The following is a 16,779-nucleotide window of genomic DNA, read 5'->3' on the forward strand; positions in this document are numbered from 1 at the left end:
AGGAAGAGCTCTCTGGGAGTCTAGATGTGATCTCAGCAGAGAAAAATTCAGAAGTCGCTGCAGGCTGAGATCAGTGGGGATGAGGCATCATCTCCCTAGGGAAAGAGGAGAAGAATCTCTCCTTCCTTCTCCCTGCTCCTCACCCAACCCTCCCCTTCCTGAGTGAGACAGAACAGAGTGCGGAGAAGCTCAGTGGTATGGAATGACTGCATGTAGAGAAGGGGAGGAGGAGAGATAAGAGGGCTCCAAGGCTGCCTTCCAGCTCTGTTGTTCATGGTTCTAGACAGTTTCCTCCCAGGTCCTCAGTCTGCAGGGTGGATGCTATTTATGCTCACCTATTCTTTGCTGGTCGGGGGGTGGGGTTAGGATTTCTGTCAGTCCAAGTAGGTTTTACCAATGGCAGTAATACCACAAGGATTCTAATTTATTCTACTGTCCCCTGCATCCAATAGGGAGAACAGCAAAGAATACAGATTCCAAAATGAAACAAAACTCGGTTCCAATGCTGACTTTTACACTTCAAGTTGTATGAACCTGATCGATTCACTCTATATTTGGGAGCCTTAGTTTTATCACCTCCTAAATAAGTCCTTGCAAGAATTAAAGTTCAGGGGACACAGTGGGTGTTTAGCCAATATGTACCCTTTACTTCTTTTCATCTTAGGCAGCACATCCTCCTAAGTGGAAGATGAGGAAGGAAAGTTTGAACATTGACTCGGTAGTGAGATGAAAGCAGTTTGACTGAATGTCTGGTGATTCCTCTGAAATCTGTATTGCAGGGGTGGGGATGAGATGGATGCTGTGTGTATAGCAGATTCACCAAGGCACCAAGAACCTTCCTCTCCTTTTCCCCTCTGTTCTAAGTTCTGTTCTAAGTTCTAGTCAGACCAATTTCTCCTGGGGTCCACAGGAAACTCTAAGGATCGGAATAAAGCTCTTTCCCCAAGAACTCATTCCCTCATCTCTTCTGCATAGGTCATCCTGATGTCGAACAGCCCTGTAAGTCCAGTGTCCGCACCTGGAGCCCAAATTCAGCTGTCAACCCACACACGGTTCCTCCAGCCTGCCCTGAGCCTCAAGGCTGCTACCTCGAGCTGGAGTTCCTCTACCCCTTGGTCCCTGAGTCTCTGACCATTTGGGTGACCTTTGTCTCCACTGACTGGGACTCTAGTGGAGCTGTCAATGACATCAAACTGTTGACTGTCAGTGGGAAGAACATCTCCCTGGGTCCTCAGAATGTCTTCTGTGATGTCCCACTGACCATCAGACTCTGGGACGTGGGCGAGGAGGTGTATGGCATCCAAATCTACACGCTGGATGAGCACCTGGAGATCGATGCTGCCATGTTGACCTCCACTGCAGACACCCCACTCTGTCTACAGTGTAAGCCCCTGAAGTATAAGGTGGTCCGGGACCCTCCTCTCCAGGTGGATGTGGCCTCCATCCTACATCTCAATAGGAAATTCGTAGACATGTAAGTGCACTCTCTGAATAGGGAGTTTATTAAGTGGGTGGGTTGTGGAGGAACGTGAGGTGGGTCAGAGAGGCCTGGACAGGGGGAAGGTTCATCACAGTCAAGACTCATTCTATGGATTGTAACCCATCATTGGGTGTAGATTTGTCTTAACATGGCAGAGTTGATATCATGGAAAGAGCAATAGGGAAGGAACCATTAGACCTGGATTTAGTGACAAATCTGATGTGTGACCTTAAGCCTCATAAGCCTTTCTTAATCTTAGTCATTCCAATAGTAAATGAAGGAGGTTGGATGAGAGTAGCAGTGAGAAAATCATTTATTACTAATGAAAGTAGAAGAACTGAAGTTTGCTAATGATTTTCTTTTTATATTAAATTGAAGACAATTTATGCATTTTGATTGCTTTTTCAGTGGGTGAATCGGGGGTGAAGTTATAGTAGATTGGGTAGGGGTTGGGCACAGTCCTAGGTATTTGCACAAAAATTGTGCTGGAAAGTGAATATCAACTTTAACAGCACTTGTTTTTATCTTATTTCCTGAGGCAGAACAGTGGTTCAAACCCATTTGATCCTTAGGGCCTTTGCAGCTTTAGGTTTCTGTAACTCTTTCTGGATGCTCACTGCTCTTATGTGAAGTAGTACTTGTCTTTCATACTCACTTCTCGGCCAGGGAGGTGGCTCACGCCTGTAATCTCAGCACTTTGGGAGGCCGAGGCAGGCGGGTCACCTGAGGTCAGGAGTTTAAGACCAGCCTGGCTAACATGGTGAAACCCCGTCTCTACTAATAATACAAAAAAATTAGCTGGGTGTGGTGATGTACACCTGTAATCCCAGCTACTCGGGAGGCTGAGGCAGGAGAATCGCTTGAATCCAGGAGGCGGGGTTGCAGTGAACCGAGATCATGCCATTGCACTCCAGCCTCGGCCACAAGAGTGAAACTCCATCTCAAAAAAAGAAAAAAAAAATTACTCACTTCTCAAGCCACCTCTCTATTACTTCTTCCCCAAACATCCTCAGAATTTCTGTCTTAGGAGGAAGACCATCTTATAATGAAGCCATTAGTGCTTTTCCTGTGTACTAGAAAATGGGCTAAGGTCTTTGCATCTTTTACTCATTCCATCCTCTCCACAACCATAGCCCTATTATTCTTATTTTACAAAGAAGAAAACTGGGGCTTAGAGATGTGAAGTCACTTGTCCAAGATCACACAGTTAGGAAGCGGTGAAGGTAAGGATTGGAATTTCATTCTGACTCCTAAGCCACTGCACTCAACTGGTGCTCAATTAAAGATGTGATTCCAACTTCTGTTTTAATCTACAAAAAGGATAGAGTCTTCGCCATCTAACTTGGGTGTCAATGGTTTCTATAGGCCTTTTGTGGCTCTTTATTTGGTTCTAAAATGATGTAAGACAATCTCTGCTCTGTCTACTTGAAAATATTCACTAAGCCAATCATTAATGGGAACCAAGTTCTAGAGGAAACTTTTAATCTTTTTAAAGGGCAGAACCACTTTCAAACACTTTACCAGCACTTCCTTTTACATACTAGCAATTAATGTGCACATCACAGGCAAACTCTTGCTAATTCATTGAATCAGAGATGAGGAACAGCTGTTTAAGAACTCAGAAAGAGCACTTGGTTTGTGTTTGAGAATGTACTTAAAATTTAAAGGATAGTCTTGCCTTAAAAATATTCCATAACCCTGTCTCTTCCATCTCCTCACTTGTCTAGAGTGGTAGAGTTCTATAAATATGCTTCCACTTAAACTTTCTTTATAAAACAATGGAGGGAAGAAATAATAGATGTTTTAAAATCTCAGTTTAAACTCAGCTTTCATTTTTTGCCTCGAGTTACGAGCCTATGAGAGCTGCCATGGGTTGATAAGTTTGAAATGGTGAAAATTAAACTGACTAAATGAAAGAACCCTTAGTGATTTAGCTTAGTTCTATTCTCAGCAAAATCTCAGCTAAATCACTAACTGGCTCTACCCTCTTAGGTGAGTCACTTGTCCTTTCTAGTCTTCCGATGCCTCAACTTTGCATGCAGGAGGTTGCACTAGATTAATTCTTCTCTCTCTCTCTTTTTTTTTTTCTTTCCAAGACAGTCTTGCACTCTCGCCCAGGTTGGAGTGCAGTGGTGTGATCTTGGCTCGCTGCAACCTCCACCCCCCAGGTATAAGCAATTCTCCTGCCTCAGCCTCCCGAGTACCTGGGATTATAGGCACGCACCACCACGCTGGGCTAATTTTTGTGTTTTTAGTAGAGACGGGGTTTCGCCAGGTTGGCCAGGCTGGTCTGAGAACTCCTGACCTCATGATCTGCCTGCCTCAGCCTCCCAAAGTGCTGGGATTACAGGCGTGAGCCACCGCACCTGGCCAGTTCTTCTCAATTTGGATTGCACATTTAAAAACTGGGACATTTAAAAATTGTCTGGGTCTCACTTGTATCCCATCTCCACTCTCCCCCGAGATATTTTTTTAATGGTTAAGAATAAGGCCTGACCATTAGAACTTTTAAAATCTCATAAGGTGATTATAATTTGCAACAAGTTTAAACAAGTTTAAAAACCAGTGCACTTAAACAAGTTCTCAAAGTGTGGCCCCAGACCAATGGCATCAGTATCACCTGGGAACTAAGAAAGGCCAGGCTCTCAGGCCCCAGTCCAGCCTAGTGAATCAGAAACTCTGAGTGCAGGGCCTCTCCAGGTAATTTGGATGCTAGTTAAAGTTTAATAGCCACTGCTCTAAATTATCTCCAAGGCCAGAAATCTCCAAATTCTCTTTCACTCATGCAACTACTTGCTCAACTCACAAATATGTAATGAGAACATTCTATATGCCAGATTCTGTACTGGAAACAGTATTAGGATGACTCAGACCAGTCCCTTTCCTGAAGGCACTCAAACTTAAGTGCTGAGCTCCTACCCACTTTGTAAAAGTGCCACGTACTGTGCCAAATCATCAGTACTGAGGTCGACACTCTTACGCACAATTTGTTCTTTCATTCACTCTCCAAATATTTCTTTAGTCCCTACTATGTGTCAGGCACAAGGGCTAGACTGAGGCTTTCATTGGCCTTCCTCTTCGAATCTTTTGTGTTTCAAGGAGTTTATTGGAGATCTGGGCTGGGATGGGCTGGGCTTCCTGACCTGAATGTTCTCTGAGACTGAAAAAAGAGAAACACATCCTTCCAAATCAACCTACCATTTCAACTCCTTTATCTCTTGGTAATTTGAGTTCTGAACCCCACCACAAATACCTCTTTGTGTGTATATGTGTGTGTATGTGTATTTTGCTGCTTTCACATTTTTTCCATATCAAATAAATTGGCTCTTATACAAGTTCTATATAAAGACTGTTTTGGAGAAAAAGAGGAGAGGGAAAAAATGCTTTCTTTTTCTTTCCTGACTCAACCCATTACATGATTCCCTTTGACCTTTGTCTTCATTTTTTTTCTCTCAACAAAAATATTTATTCTTTCTGTTATCTACACTGGAGATAGTTTCCCAAGGTATGACAGTGATGAAGAGAGAGCCTTCTGTGCTTACCCCATGGAAACTTCTAGTAGACTGATTACTTTTGGCCAGGACCAGAAAGAAATGTGGAACATCTCCATCTCCCTTGAGTGGAAACCCCTCTATTGAATGAGAAATGACACTATCAGAAGAAAGAGCACCAGTGCCAACTCTGCTACAAACTCACCATATGACACAAAGACACACCGCATCACCTATTTGGACCTCAGTTTCCATATCTGTACAATGAGAGGCCAACACATTAAGCCCTTCTCTATGGGTAGACACAGAGAAGGTGTCTGGGGTAACAGGTGATTCACGTACTTTTTTGTAGTAAAAGGAATTCAATAGGGATTATCTGTAAGAATCAGTACCCAGAGGAAACCTCACTGGCTCTGTATGCCCTACTTAAATGTGGACCACAATAATGACAACCATTTACTAAGTATTTCCTCTGCTTTAAGTGCCTTACAAACACTTCTGAGGTAGGTGAAAAAGCTTACATTCAGAGAGTAATTAAACTAACCTCATACAGCTAGTAATGACATAGACAGGCCTCAAACCTAAGTCTAATTCCAAATTCCACCTTCCTAACCACTACCCATACTACTTCCTACTACAATAATGTAAAGGCAGAATTTTAGAGCTGAGAAATGCATCCAATATGGCCAAAGCTCTAAATATAGCAAGCGGAAGACAGGCTTACAAGTCAGAGGCCACTAGTCCACAATCAGTCCCTGTGGCCCACCCTTGATGTCTTGGTGTCCAATAACACAAATTACACAGACAGTTCTTTATGCTTCTGGCTGGGAAGAAATAGCAGGGAAGCATCTTTTTCTCCACTTGGTTGTCAAGTGCTTCTACACTGAGCACTGTGCTCCTTGGCCTATATGGAATCTTCAGATTTCTCCAAGAAGTAAATACTCTGGACGTAACTGAGAAAGCAAAGTATAAAGCAAACCAGGAACAGTGAACAGTAGCTCACTCTCATCTACTTATTGGTCTGTCTCATTCATCCATCACTTCATGCAACAAATATTCACTGGGTATCTATTAGGTGCTATGCACTATTTTAAGAAATGGTGATCCAGTGGTGCTGAAAACTCAAGGTGCTCACAGTCTATGGGAAAAGAGAGGGACAGGCAAGCAGTGTCATTGCAGTAAAATAATATTCTGATGGAAGAAACAGAAACACAGAGTCAGAGGTTTCTAACCCAAACTTGGATGAATTGAAGTCTAAACTTAGAACTAGAATATAAACTCCCCGAGGGCTAGATTTTTTTCCTGTTTTTCTCCTGGTGCATTCCAAGCACCTAGAACAATTATAGACACAAGGTAAGCACTGACAAAATGTTCTTTAAATGGTTCTGGAATGAAGAATGAGAAGGAATTTAGCATTTGAAGAGAAATGGAGAAGCCAAAATATAGTAAGCTTGTACTATGTGTCAAGCACTAACTAGGGACTTTACATAGATAATCTCATTTGATCTAATCATCCCAACAATCCCACAATGTAGGTGGTCCTATCCCCAGATTATATATAGGGACTGGAAACTCAGAGAAGGAATGTGGATTATAGTTTACAGCTATCAAGGGGCAAAGCTGGGGTCTGTAAGTAGATCTGTCAACTCCAAAGCTAATGCTCTTGATCATGCATTCTGTGGTTGAACAAGTATGTTTGTTTATGCCTCTGTCTTCTTAGGATCCTCAGTTGAGAGCTAGAAATATTCTTAAAAGTCATCTCTCTCAACTGGCTTATTTGTGTATCCCAATTTAGTCATCTATTAATTCTTCTCTCCCATTCAGACCTGTAAAGCTTCCAAGACAATCTATATCTATTTTATCTCACCTCCTTGGCATTCTCAATATAATTCTTTGGGGAAATGAATAGACATAAGGAAAGGAGATGTTTATATGATCTGGGTGGACATTCTTGTGAGTCCAAATTTTACAAATCAGATCCAAATTTTTGCCTCTGAACTCCAAATGCTTTGAATACCCATCAGTTAGAAACTTTAGTTCATTCATTAATTCACTTGCTCAGCAAGTATTTGTTGACTTCCAACATGAGCTTAACTACTTTCTAACCTCTAGGGATGCAATAATGAATACAGCAAGAAAAAGTTTTTGCTTTCATTGATTATTATCATGTAGTTGGGAGAGATAAAAGAAGCGTGTTATTATATAATATCCCAGTTGGAAAAGATTTAGTGATTTTTAGATAGGTGGTCAGGAAAGTCCTCTCTGATGAGATGACATTTGAACAGAGACCAGAAGTGTCCCCCAGTAACTTATAACGAAAGCTAGCTGAGCTGCCATCACTGGGATCCCAGCCTGTTTGGAATATGAATTTCTTATAACATGATCCTTAGTCCTTGATCACAGTTTGTGTTGTATTATATTTAACAGTGCTTGTGGTTTTTCCTTCACCTGGTTCATATTCTTAAGTACAAAATTTATGACACTTAAATGACACAATAGGGGCTCCATGGATACTTGTTGATCATGTGAAGAATAAGTCAGCAGTAGCACAAAGTGGGCTCTCAGAAGATGCGTCTCTTGCTTTCAGATCTTAGTTATAACATTGATATGTGATGTCATATTAAGCCTCAGAGGATTTGGAAAGTTTAGCCCAAATCAGGGTCAGGTGAAGGCACAGGTGGCTCTTACATGCTGTTTCTATGGCTCTTGAGCTGAGTCACCACTTTCTTTCTTCCTTTTTTTTTCCTAAGCCTCATTTCTTTTTATAGCTCTTTCCGTTTCTCACCTTGTCATCCATCCTTTGTTCTTGTATGTATTAATTTATTCATTCATTCATCCATCAACTAGTGAAAATCTAATATAATCCATGTTAAGTAATACTTGTCCCATTTAACAAATATTTATTAAATATCTATTCTGTGCTACAAATGCAGCCCTGATTAATACAGACATGATCTCTGGCCTCATGAGCACACGGTTCTAAATGAAAAATATTATACTGCAGCATGAAAAGCGTTATGGTGTGAGGAGCATGGGGGGCAGGGGGGCTGTGAGAAAACATGGGAAGGGTGTCTAACTGAGCTTGAATAGGTAAGGAGGGCTTCTTGGAAGAAGTGACATGTAAGCTGAGACTTGAAGGATGCATAACAGCTGATCATCGAAGAGGTTCACCACAGTTCAAATGGTTGAAACTAAGTGGATGTTCAGCCAAGATTGATAAATGAATGAAAGAATAAATGAAGGGAGGAAGGAACAAGCATACTGCATGTCAGAAGGGCATACTCAACCACAGATCAAATGTACAGCTTTGAGATGGAAATTGTATTAATTTGGGATATCTATCTACTTCAATTCTTAGATATACTTCAATCTTTTTAGCTGCTGTACAGTATCCCACAGTATGAATGTGCTACAGGTAATTTAGCCATACCCTTAATGGTGGGCATTTAGGTCACTTCGCACATTTTTCTGCTGCAAGCAAATGTTGCAGTGAGCATTCTCGTACAAACATCCTTGCAGGCACATACATGCAAGCATTTCGCTAGGGTGAATACTGAGAAATTGCCGGTGATAAGCTATGGGCCTTTTTCATTTTAATGGACACAACTATGACATTCTGGGCAGGTGAACTAACTTCCACCCCACCAGCAGTGTGTGCCAAGACCTGCTATTTTGTATCATGACTGCTTATTATTTGGCATAATGAAAGTGTTTTTTCTTTGCACTTTGTTACCCACTTTGATGGGAAAAATATGACTTCTCATTGACATTTCTGTTATGTGCTCTTAAGTAAGCATCTACTCAAATACATTTACTGGATAATTGCATTTCCTGTTCTATGACTTGTCTATTCATATCCTTAAGATGGGCCTCATCTTTAATCTCCTTCACACCTCTATTTCTCATTCGTTAAATTGGGATTTCAATGTCAGCCCTATTGCATGTCCATTAATGTTATCAGAATCCAGGGTGAAATAGGAAGTTAAGAGGGAAATAGCATTTATGCAGAAGTTACTCTGATTCTCCTTTCATGTATTGGTATATTTATCAAATGCTGATTTAGTACAATCCCTGTGCTGAGAACCATGACACATTCTGAAGATACAATAGGTAACAAAAACCAGCCCGGTTTCTGCTCTCAGCAGGGCTTAAATTTAGTCACTGTGTTAACCATCTTCACATTGCTAATATTACTTGTAGCATTTACTACTGGTAGCACTAACATTACTGCTAACAATAACTACCATGTAGTGAAAACCTCGTATATGCTCAGTACTTTTTTATAAGTCTACCAACGGTGTTTAGGTATTAGCATGCCTGACTTCTTAGATGGAGAAGCTCAGACTATAAGAGATAAGGTCATTGATTTAAGGTCCCCCAGTTAATAGATGCTAAAGCCAAGTTTTATATCTCTTTGCCTGACCCCAAAGGGTGTGCCTGGAAAGATACAGAGCACAGTCATTGTCGTAATGACTGACAAAGGACAAGATGGTATCTTGATGGATGGAGAAAATGAATACTAAAATTAGTTCTTCTTATTTCCTAAAGCAATAGAATAAACACCAAAAAGAGGAGAAAGCACAATTTTTTTTATTGTTTTTTTGAACATTTAAGCAGATGAGGAGGAGGAGGCTTAGGAAGTGTGGACATGGCCAAACCAGCATGATTTCCAGTAACCTGTTGCTGAAATGCATGATTCAGGCTGGACCCCTTCCTGAGCAGGGCCTTCTCCCACGCCTGCCCAGCATGGTTTTGCCTACATTCTGATGTCCCACCCACCAGAAGAGATGAGCAGCATCAGTAGAGAGAGTTGTTTTTCCAAGCCCAGAATGAATACCACTGCTCTTAGCTCAGGCCAGGGGAGCACATAGTCAGCACAATCTCACTCTGGTTCTGGAAACCAGGCATTATCCACCTATGACTCCCTCTCATCAGTCTTGGCCAAGTATTTCTCAGAATGAAATATGGGTTCTGGGAATATTAGGATAAGCAAAAGGGCTTAACAAAATCAACTGATCTCCAGGGTCATCAACAGCCATAGAAGTGCTATCTCCAAGTGCCTTCTCAATTTTGAAAGGGTGAAGGGCTCCTGTTTGGTGCTAATACCACCAAAATTGCTTATATAAACTTTTATAGATTACTCTAATGCACTACTAAACTTTGTAGTAAGTGAACCATTATAGGTTCTCTTCTACAGATGGGCAAACTGAGACCCATAGAAGTTAAAAATTGAACCAATAGCTCCATTGATAAATTTATTCATTTGTTTGTTTCTACATTTATTCACTCATGCATTTAATAGGAGTGCCTACTGCATGTCAATCTTTGTACTGGGAGTGTAACTCTGAATCTTATAATCTGGTAGGAGAGCTGAATAATAGCACACATAAAATTATAATTACATACTGAAGAGTATTATTACAAGAGGTTATAATAGAGTATACATCCCCCTTAAATTAAGAGAGAGTCTGTAGAAGATGAGTAAAGAGATAAGAAGGAGCCAGACTATTATAAAAAGACAAAAAATAACAGATGTTGGCAAGGGTGTGGAGAAAAGGGAACTCTTATACACTTCTGGTGAAAATGTAAATTAGTACAACCTCTATGGAAAAGAGCATGGAGATTTTTCAAAGAACTACAAATAGAACTACTATTTGATCCAGCAATCCCACTCCTGGGTATCTACCCAAAGGAAGATAAATCATTATATCAGAAAGATACCTGCACCCATATGTTTATCACAGCACTGTTCACAATTGCAAAGATATGGAATCAACCTAAGCATCCATCAATGGATGATGGGATAAAGAAAACGAGCTATATGTACACAATGGAATATTACTCAGCCATTAAAAGGAATGGAATCTTGTCGTTTGAAGCAGCATGGGTGGCATTGGAGGCTATTATCTTAAGTAAAACGTCTCAGACATAGGGAGACAAATACCTCATATTCTCACTTAGAAGTGGGAGCTAAATAATGTGTACACATAGAGTATGGAGTGACAGACAATATGGACACGCAGAAGGGTGGGGGAATGGAAGGGGATGGATGATGGGAAATTACTTAAGGGACACAATGTACATTATTCAGACCGTAGATACCCCCAAAACCCTGAATTCACTCTGCCATCTATGCATGTAATAAAATTATATTTGTACCCCATAAATTTATACAAATAAAAAAAGAAGGGGCCAGATTATGAAGAGTTTGTGGCTCATGTTGAGTTTAGATTTATTCGTTATGAAATAGAGGGACTAAACCAATCAGGTCTGAGATTTTACAATACTGCCCTGGTACTCTGTGAAGAAAGGATTGAGGAAGGGTGAGTGAATCCATTTAGGGTTGACTGCTGAAGTCCGAACCAAAGATGATGATTATTTGCATAGAAAAGTGAATGAATTGGAGGTATGTTTTAAAGGTAGAACCAGCAGGACTTGGTGATAGATTGGATTCAAGCAGTTTAGTAAGAAGTAGCTGTTTAATGACTCTCCAGTTTCTGGTTTGAGTATCTGGAATGAGGGAAACGTTATTTCCTGAAACAGAGGAATATATTTTAATTTATTGTTTTGTTGGGCATGGGGTAGATCAAGAGTTCAGTCTTAGACATATTGTGCTTGAGACACCCATGAGTCGTAAGAGAGGAAATGCTAAGAAGGCTGTTAAACACGTAGGACTGAAATTGCTCATGGCTGAACCGGAACTATTGCCACACAACCCATGTCTACTTACAACATGGTAAGAAACCTCTCCGCAAAGTAACAGAATCTTTTTCCATAACCATAAAATTACTATCTCATCCACCATATTTTCTATCCCACTTATCTTTCAGAATCATTAAAGATAAAGTAATCTGCTCAATCCTGATGCCATCCAAATAGAAAGAAAGCAATACTCTATATGGAAAATTGTGTGTAGTTAACATAACCCTTCCTGGTTTAGAATGATTTTAAAAGGCTTTGAGAAGGTGTTTTAAATGTGTATTTGAATGAATTATCCAAAATGCATTAGGCCTGTTCTCCACATAATGATAGGAAAAATGTAATAGGTCTTTACAATGGACCTGACACACTTCCCATTAATATATAATCTCAAACAGATATCCCAATGTTCTCAACAGATTTTTGCCCCATTCTATAAAAGATGCTCAGATAAACTATGTAACGGGCCCACATACACCAAGCTGGTAAAATAATGGGTTTGATGACTCGAAGCTAGGACTATTTGTGTTATTATACAAGTGTAATACACGTGTAATAATTATATCCATCATTTATTGGCTATGTACCAGGCATTGTGCTAAGTGCTTTAAAAAATTTTTCTTATTTAATCCTTTTAAAAAATTCTTTGAGCTTTTATTATTAGTTCCACTTTACAGCTGAGAAAACTAATGTTTAAAGACATTAAGAAACTTCCCTCTGGAAGAGTTAGAGGTGAGATTCTTAGCCACTTCAACCTTGTGCCTCTTATAAACATGCATGAATAAACTTGAGTGGAAAGAAACTTCCTGGCATGCAAGACTATTGGTTAGAATTGAGATGATTCTCCTCAGAAATGATCAGAGCCTAGACACTGAAGTCAAGTTTTTTAAAAAGCAAGGTTATAGATAGAAAAGAAAATGAAGGCCAAATGCGGTGGCTCATGCCTATAATCCCAACAATTTGGGAGGCTGAGGTGGGAGGACTGCTTGAGCCAAAGAGTTCAAGACCAGCCCGGACAGCATAGAAAGACCCCATCTTGACAAAATAACAATAATAATAATTTAGCCAGGTGTAGTGGTGTGCACCTGTGGTTCCAGTTACTCAGGAGGGTGAGGGAGGAGGATCACTTGAGCCTGGGAGGGCAAGGCTGCAGTGGTGAGCCATGATTGTACCACTGCACTCCAGCTTGGGCAACAGAGTGAGACCCTGTCTCCAAGAATAAAAAAAGAGAGAGAGAAAATAAATGTTGTTACCTTGGGGAAGGGGGTGATGGGTCTTGATCATTCAGCTGCACCACATTGATAGAGGAAATGTGTCTATATCTGTCAGCAGAAAAACAAACAGAGCAATTGTTATATGTCCAAATATTTCTATAGATGTCTATGGATTAATAGTTTCATGACATATTAATATCAATTCTGAGAGGGAAAAAGAGGTCTGTGTGTATGCAAGGAATGCTAGTTTCAACTCTATTCAGGAGGTCTTGTTCTGCAGAACTTCACAGAACATGCTACTTTTCCTTTTCATTGTGAGTCTCCCAGAGGTTGCTGAAATGCTTTATGTAGTCTATTCTGACATTGTTTGAAAAAGGTACCCTGTTTTCTTATCACATATCATATGACTAGCGTTACTGAGGAAGCTCCTTTGGAAAATGATGAGTTAGTGAAATCAGGTTGCAATGTGTGTCCTGGTGTCACCTACTACTTTGTTATTTTCTGTTCACCCTGGGGGTAGGTAGAATGGACTAGACTTGGTTGTGCTGCTCCAATTCCTGATTTTTAAGAAAACAAATAAATGAAGAGGAAAGAGAAGGAAAATAACAGCTGTCAGAGCAATTACAGATGTGAGAAGAATGGAGGAATTTATCTCACACTGGGCATTGGCAAGAGGGATGGACAAAATCTATTCAGTCTGTGCTTGGAGACACTGAGAATCATGAGGGCAGGTCTTGGTGGGTTTATGTTGTGTCTGTTAAAACACAACCTCAGACACCACTTTAGAGATGCTGAATTTGGAATCAAGAGATCTGACTCCCACACCAGCACCAGCCTTGCTGTGGAACAGCTTTCTTCCATTGTTTAAGCTTAAGTTCCTTCCCCTGGACAAAGTGGGTGACTGTCCATATAGCCTAACAAGGAGTGGTGGGAAAAACTGATAAGATAATAGACTTGCAAGAACATGATGCAATCTAGTGAACTGTAAAGATTTAAATGTTCATGATTCTTTCTATTGTTTGATTTTTCACTACGCTTGTTCTTGGCCAGAGCCATGATAGAGAGTATGTGTAAAAGGCAAACACTCTGACACATACAGACACACACACATCAAGCAGTTTCCCGTAAACTCTACCAGGAGTTGCTATGCTTCAGTGTTGGGTTAGAAGAAGGAAAAGATAAATTGTACTTTAACCTTTGTAACTGAGCTAAAGAAAAAATAAGAGAGAAAACACACCATGTGCTGGCCCTGGATCAGGAGACCTGGATTCTAGTACTGGTATCCTGAAATTTTGTTGTGTCCTTGATCAGGTGGGTCCCCAACTGTGGGCCCAAGACCCCTGTCTATAAAATAAAGGGGTAGGTCATAGCTCTGAAATTCTGTTCAGATTATCCTTTAGCTCTCACCTGCACTCAGTGCATCTAATTAAGTAAAGACGGAGGCAGCAGGTTACATGTCACGTTGTTAGTAAGTCTGAACTTTGAGTTTGGGGGCTGGCCATCTAGATCTAAAGAAAGCCTCCAGGCACAGTGGGACTCTCAGGACTCCACCTAGACCCAGCCTCTCTCTTAGGACTTACAAAGCTCTTCCTTTGAGGCAATTTCAAAATGTTTTGGTGCATTTTTCCTGGATGGCATTTTAACTTGACACTGAGATATTAGAGGCAGGGGCTGTGTAATATCTGCCATGTTATTCTCTACCCTTAGCTTCTTGTGCAAGGCCAGACATCATGTAGATGGTCAATAAATACAGATAAATAAATGCATGCATGCATGAATAAATGGATCAGTAAACCCTGTGGTACATCAATAAGTGGTCAGAAAATCATGATAATACACATCATATCTGGTATATTGAAGGTCTTTCTTTTAACTTCTAAGGTGGATTAGTTACTAGAGGATTGAAAGGACAAATGAGAATCTTACAGCATGGTCAATGCTCCTCTTGGGGCCTCAGCTCTCTTATCCTTAGAGCAAAGGCATTGGGCCAGAAGGTGTAATTCTGTGTTTCATTCATTCAACAGGCAATTATTTAGCACTGTCTGTGTAACAGGTCCTATAGTAGGCAGTGAAGATAAACCAGTCAGTAAGGGACATACTAGCCTTTCAGGAGCTTAGTCTACTTAATGTGAAAGTAAACACATAAACAAGTGATATCTAACAGTGTAAAAGCTGTTATGTAAAGGGAAGCACATGGGCTAAGAGCTCCTCACTTAGCTTCACAGGTTAGTGAGAATCTCCTGAAAGAGGTAGCAACTAAGCCAAGGCAAGAAAATTTAGCCAGGGAAGGAAAGTAAGACTGCTTGCTCAGGGTGGTGGCTGAGGGTAAAATTTCAAGAAGAGAGTTTGAGCAAAGAGGCCAGAGAGGTTGACAGGGGTTAGATCATGATGATCCCAGAGTTCATTGCTGTAAGGTCTGGACTTCATCCTGAGAGTGGTGATGAGCCATTGAGTGTCTGTAAGGTAAGAGAAGATCTTCATTAGATTTGGTTTTAGGACATCTTTTTGGCTGTGTGTGTATGTCTGGATAGAAGTAAGGATGGAGGCATAGATCAAAATGGTAAAGGAGGAAAAGCAATGTTGCCAAAACTGAAGTAGATGATGGCACTTGTCTATGGTGGTCAAGTGGAAATGGAGAGCACTGGATGGGGCTGAGGGATATTAATGGGATAAAATACTTGGAAAACTAATCAAAAGGAGGAGGCAGGTGAGTGTGTTATGAAAGATGCCTGTGTTACTGGCATCACTGAAACACACAATGAATGCAGCTATAGAGGCATATTTGGGTTGGGATGAAACAAGGAGAAGGAGTTCAAAAGTACCTTCCAGTTGCTGGCCTGTGAATCAGAGGCAGGCATACAGGCAGTTCACCTTCAGCCACAACATTTCTTTCCTATGCAGAGATGCAGGAGCAATTGAGGCACACATATGCATGTTTGCATGCATGTGTGTGTGTGCGTGTACATGCATGCATGAGTACCTGCATGTGTGTGTGTGTGTGTGTGTGTGTGTGTTGGGAGCAGGCAAACAAAGACCTGTGAGACCACCTGTTTTCATCATCCGCTGATTCTCAAAGTGTAGTCCAATGTTCTAAACAGGTCCCGTGGGGGATCGGGGGTTAATCTTCCATAGAACTAATACCTATAACGTTACAAGGCTCAGGCTTTGTTTTCTACCCAGGATTAATCATTCACTCATGGGCTTTAATACAAGCCAGACACCACCTTACTGTGCAAAGCAATGCCAGCTCCCCTTCCATTCTGATGCTGGCTTTTACATTCTTGTTGTCAGAGTGGGAACTAGGTTTTTGCCCCAGTTTCAGAATCCTATGAAGTGAAAAGTTTAGAAACTTCCATCCAAGGATGTTAGTCAAAAATGCCAGGACAGCTGGACTCAGCCATTAATTTGCCATATGACTTGCGGCCATTTATTTCCCATATCTGGGCTTTAGTATCCATCCCACAATGAGAAACTTGGAGTAAGTGATATTCAAAGTCAACCAGCTCTGATTTCTACATATTTGTGTTTCCTTCTTGAGCTAAGCTCTGTGTATACGAAGTCAGTCTCCAAAAATTTTAAGCAGAGAATTTTGAGATGCTTGAACTTCTTACTGTCTAGGAATTAGACTGAAAAACTCTCAGACCTGGAAAGATTACTGAAGATCACCTGTGCCAGGACTGACACTTGACATATGAGAGAATGGAGCTGAAAGAGAGGAAGCCACTTCTTCAGAGTCACACATCCATTCAATGGCAGAACAGAGAATTGAACTTAGCGCTCCTAATTCCCAGTCCAGGTGTTTCTTCCCCTATGTAACAGAGTGCTGGACATTGGCCAGACCTTGGGACTCACATTTGAACTCAGCTCCCTCTGATCATAGAGAAGTCTTCCTTGT

At 40.9% G+C, this 16,779-nt stretch overlaps 1 protein-coding gene across 1 annotated transcript in view; it reads left to right on the forward strand.

Annotated features, from left to right (window-relative positions):
- The window catches only part of PAPPA (pappalysin 1), a 243,348-nt gene that overhangs the window by 80,569 nt on the left and 146,000 nt on the right, over positions 1-16,779 (forward strand). The window contains exon 7 of the mRNA XM_031014724.3: positions 976-1,474. Within this exon, the coding sequence (XP_030870584.1) occupies positions 976-1,474 (499 nt within the window). The remainder of the gene's footprint in view (positions 1-975; positions 1,475-16,779) is intronic.

This window comes from Gorilla gorilla, chromosome 13, assembly GCF_029281585.2.
Source record: "Gorilla gorilla gorilla isolate KB3781 chromosome 13, NHGRI_mGorGor1-v2.1_pri, whole genome shotgun sequence".
Classification (NCBI taxonomy): Eukaryota; Metazoa; Chordata; class Mammalia; order Primates; family Hominidae; genus Gorilla; species Gorilla gorilla.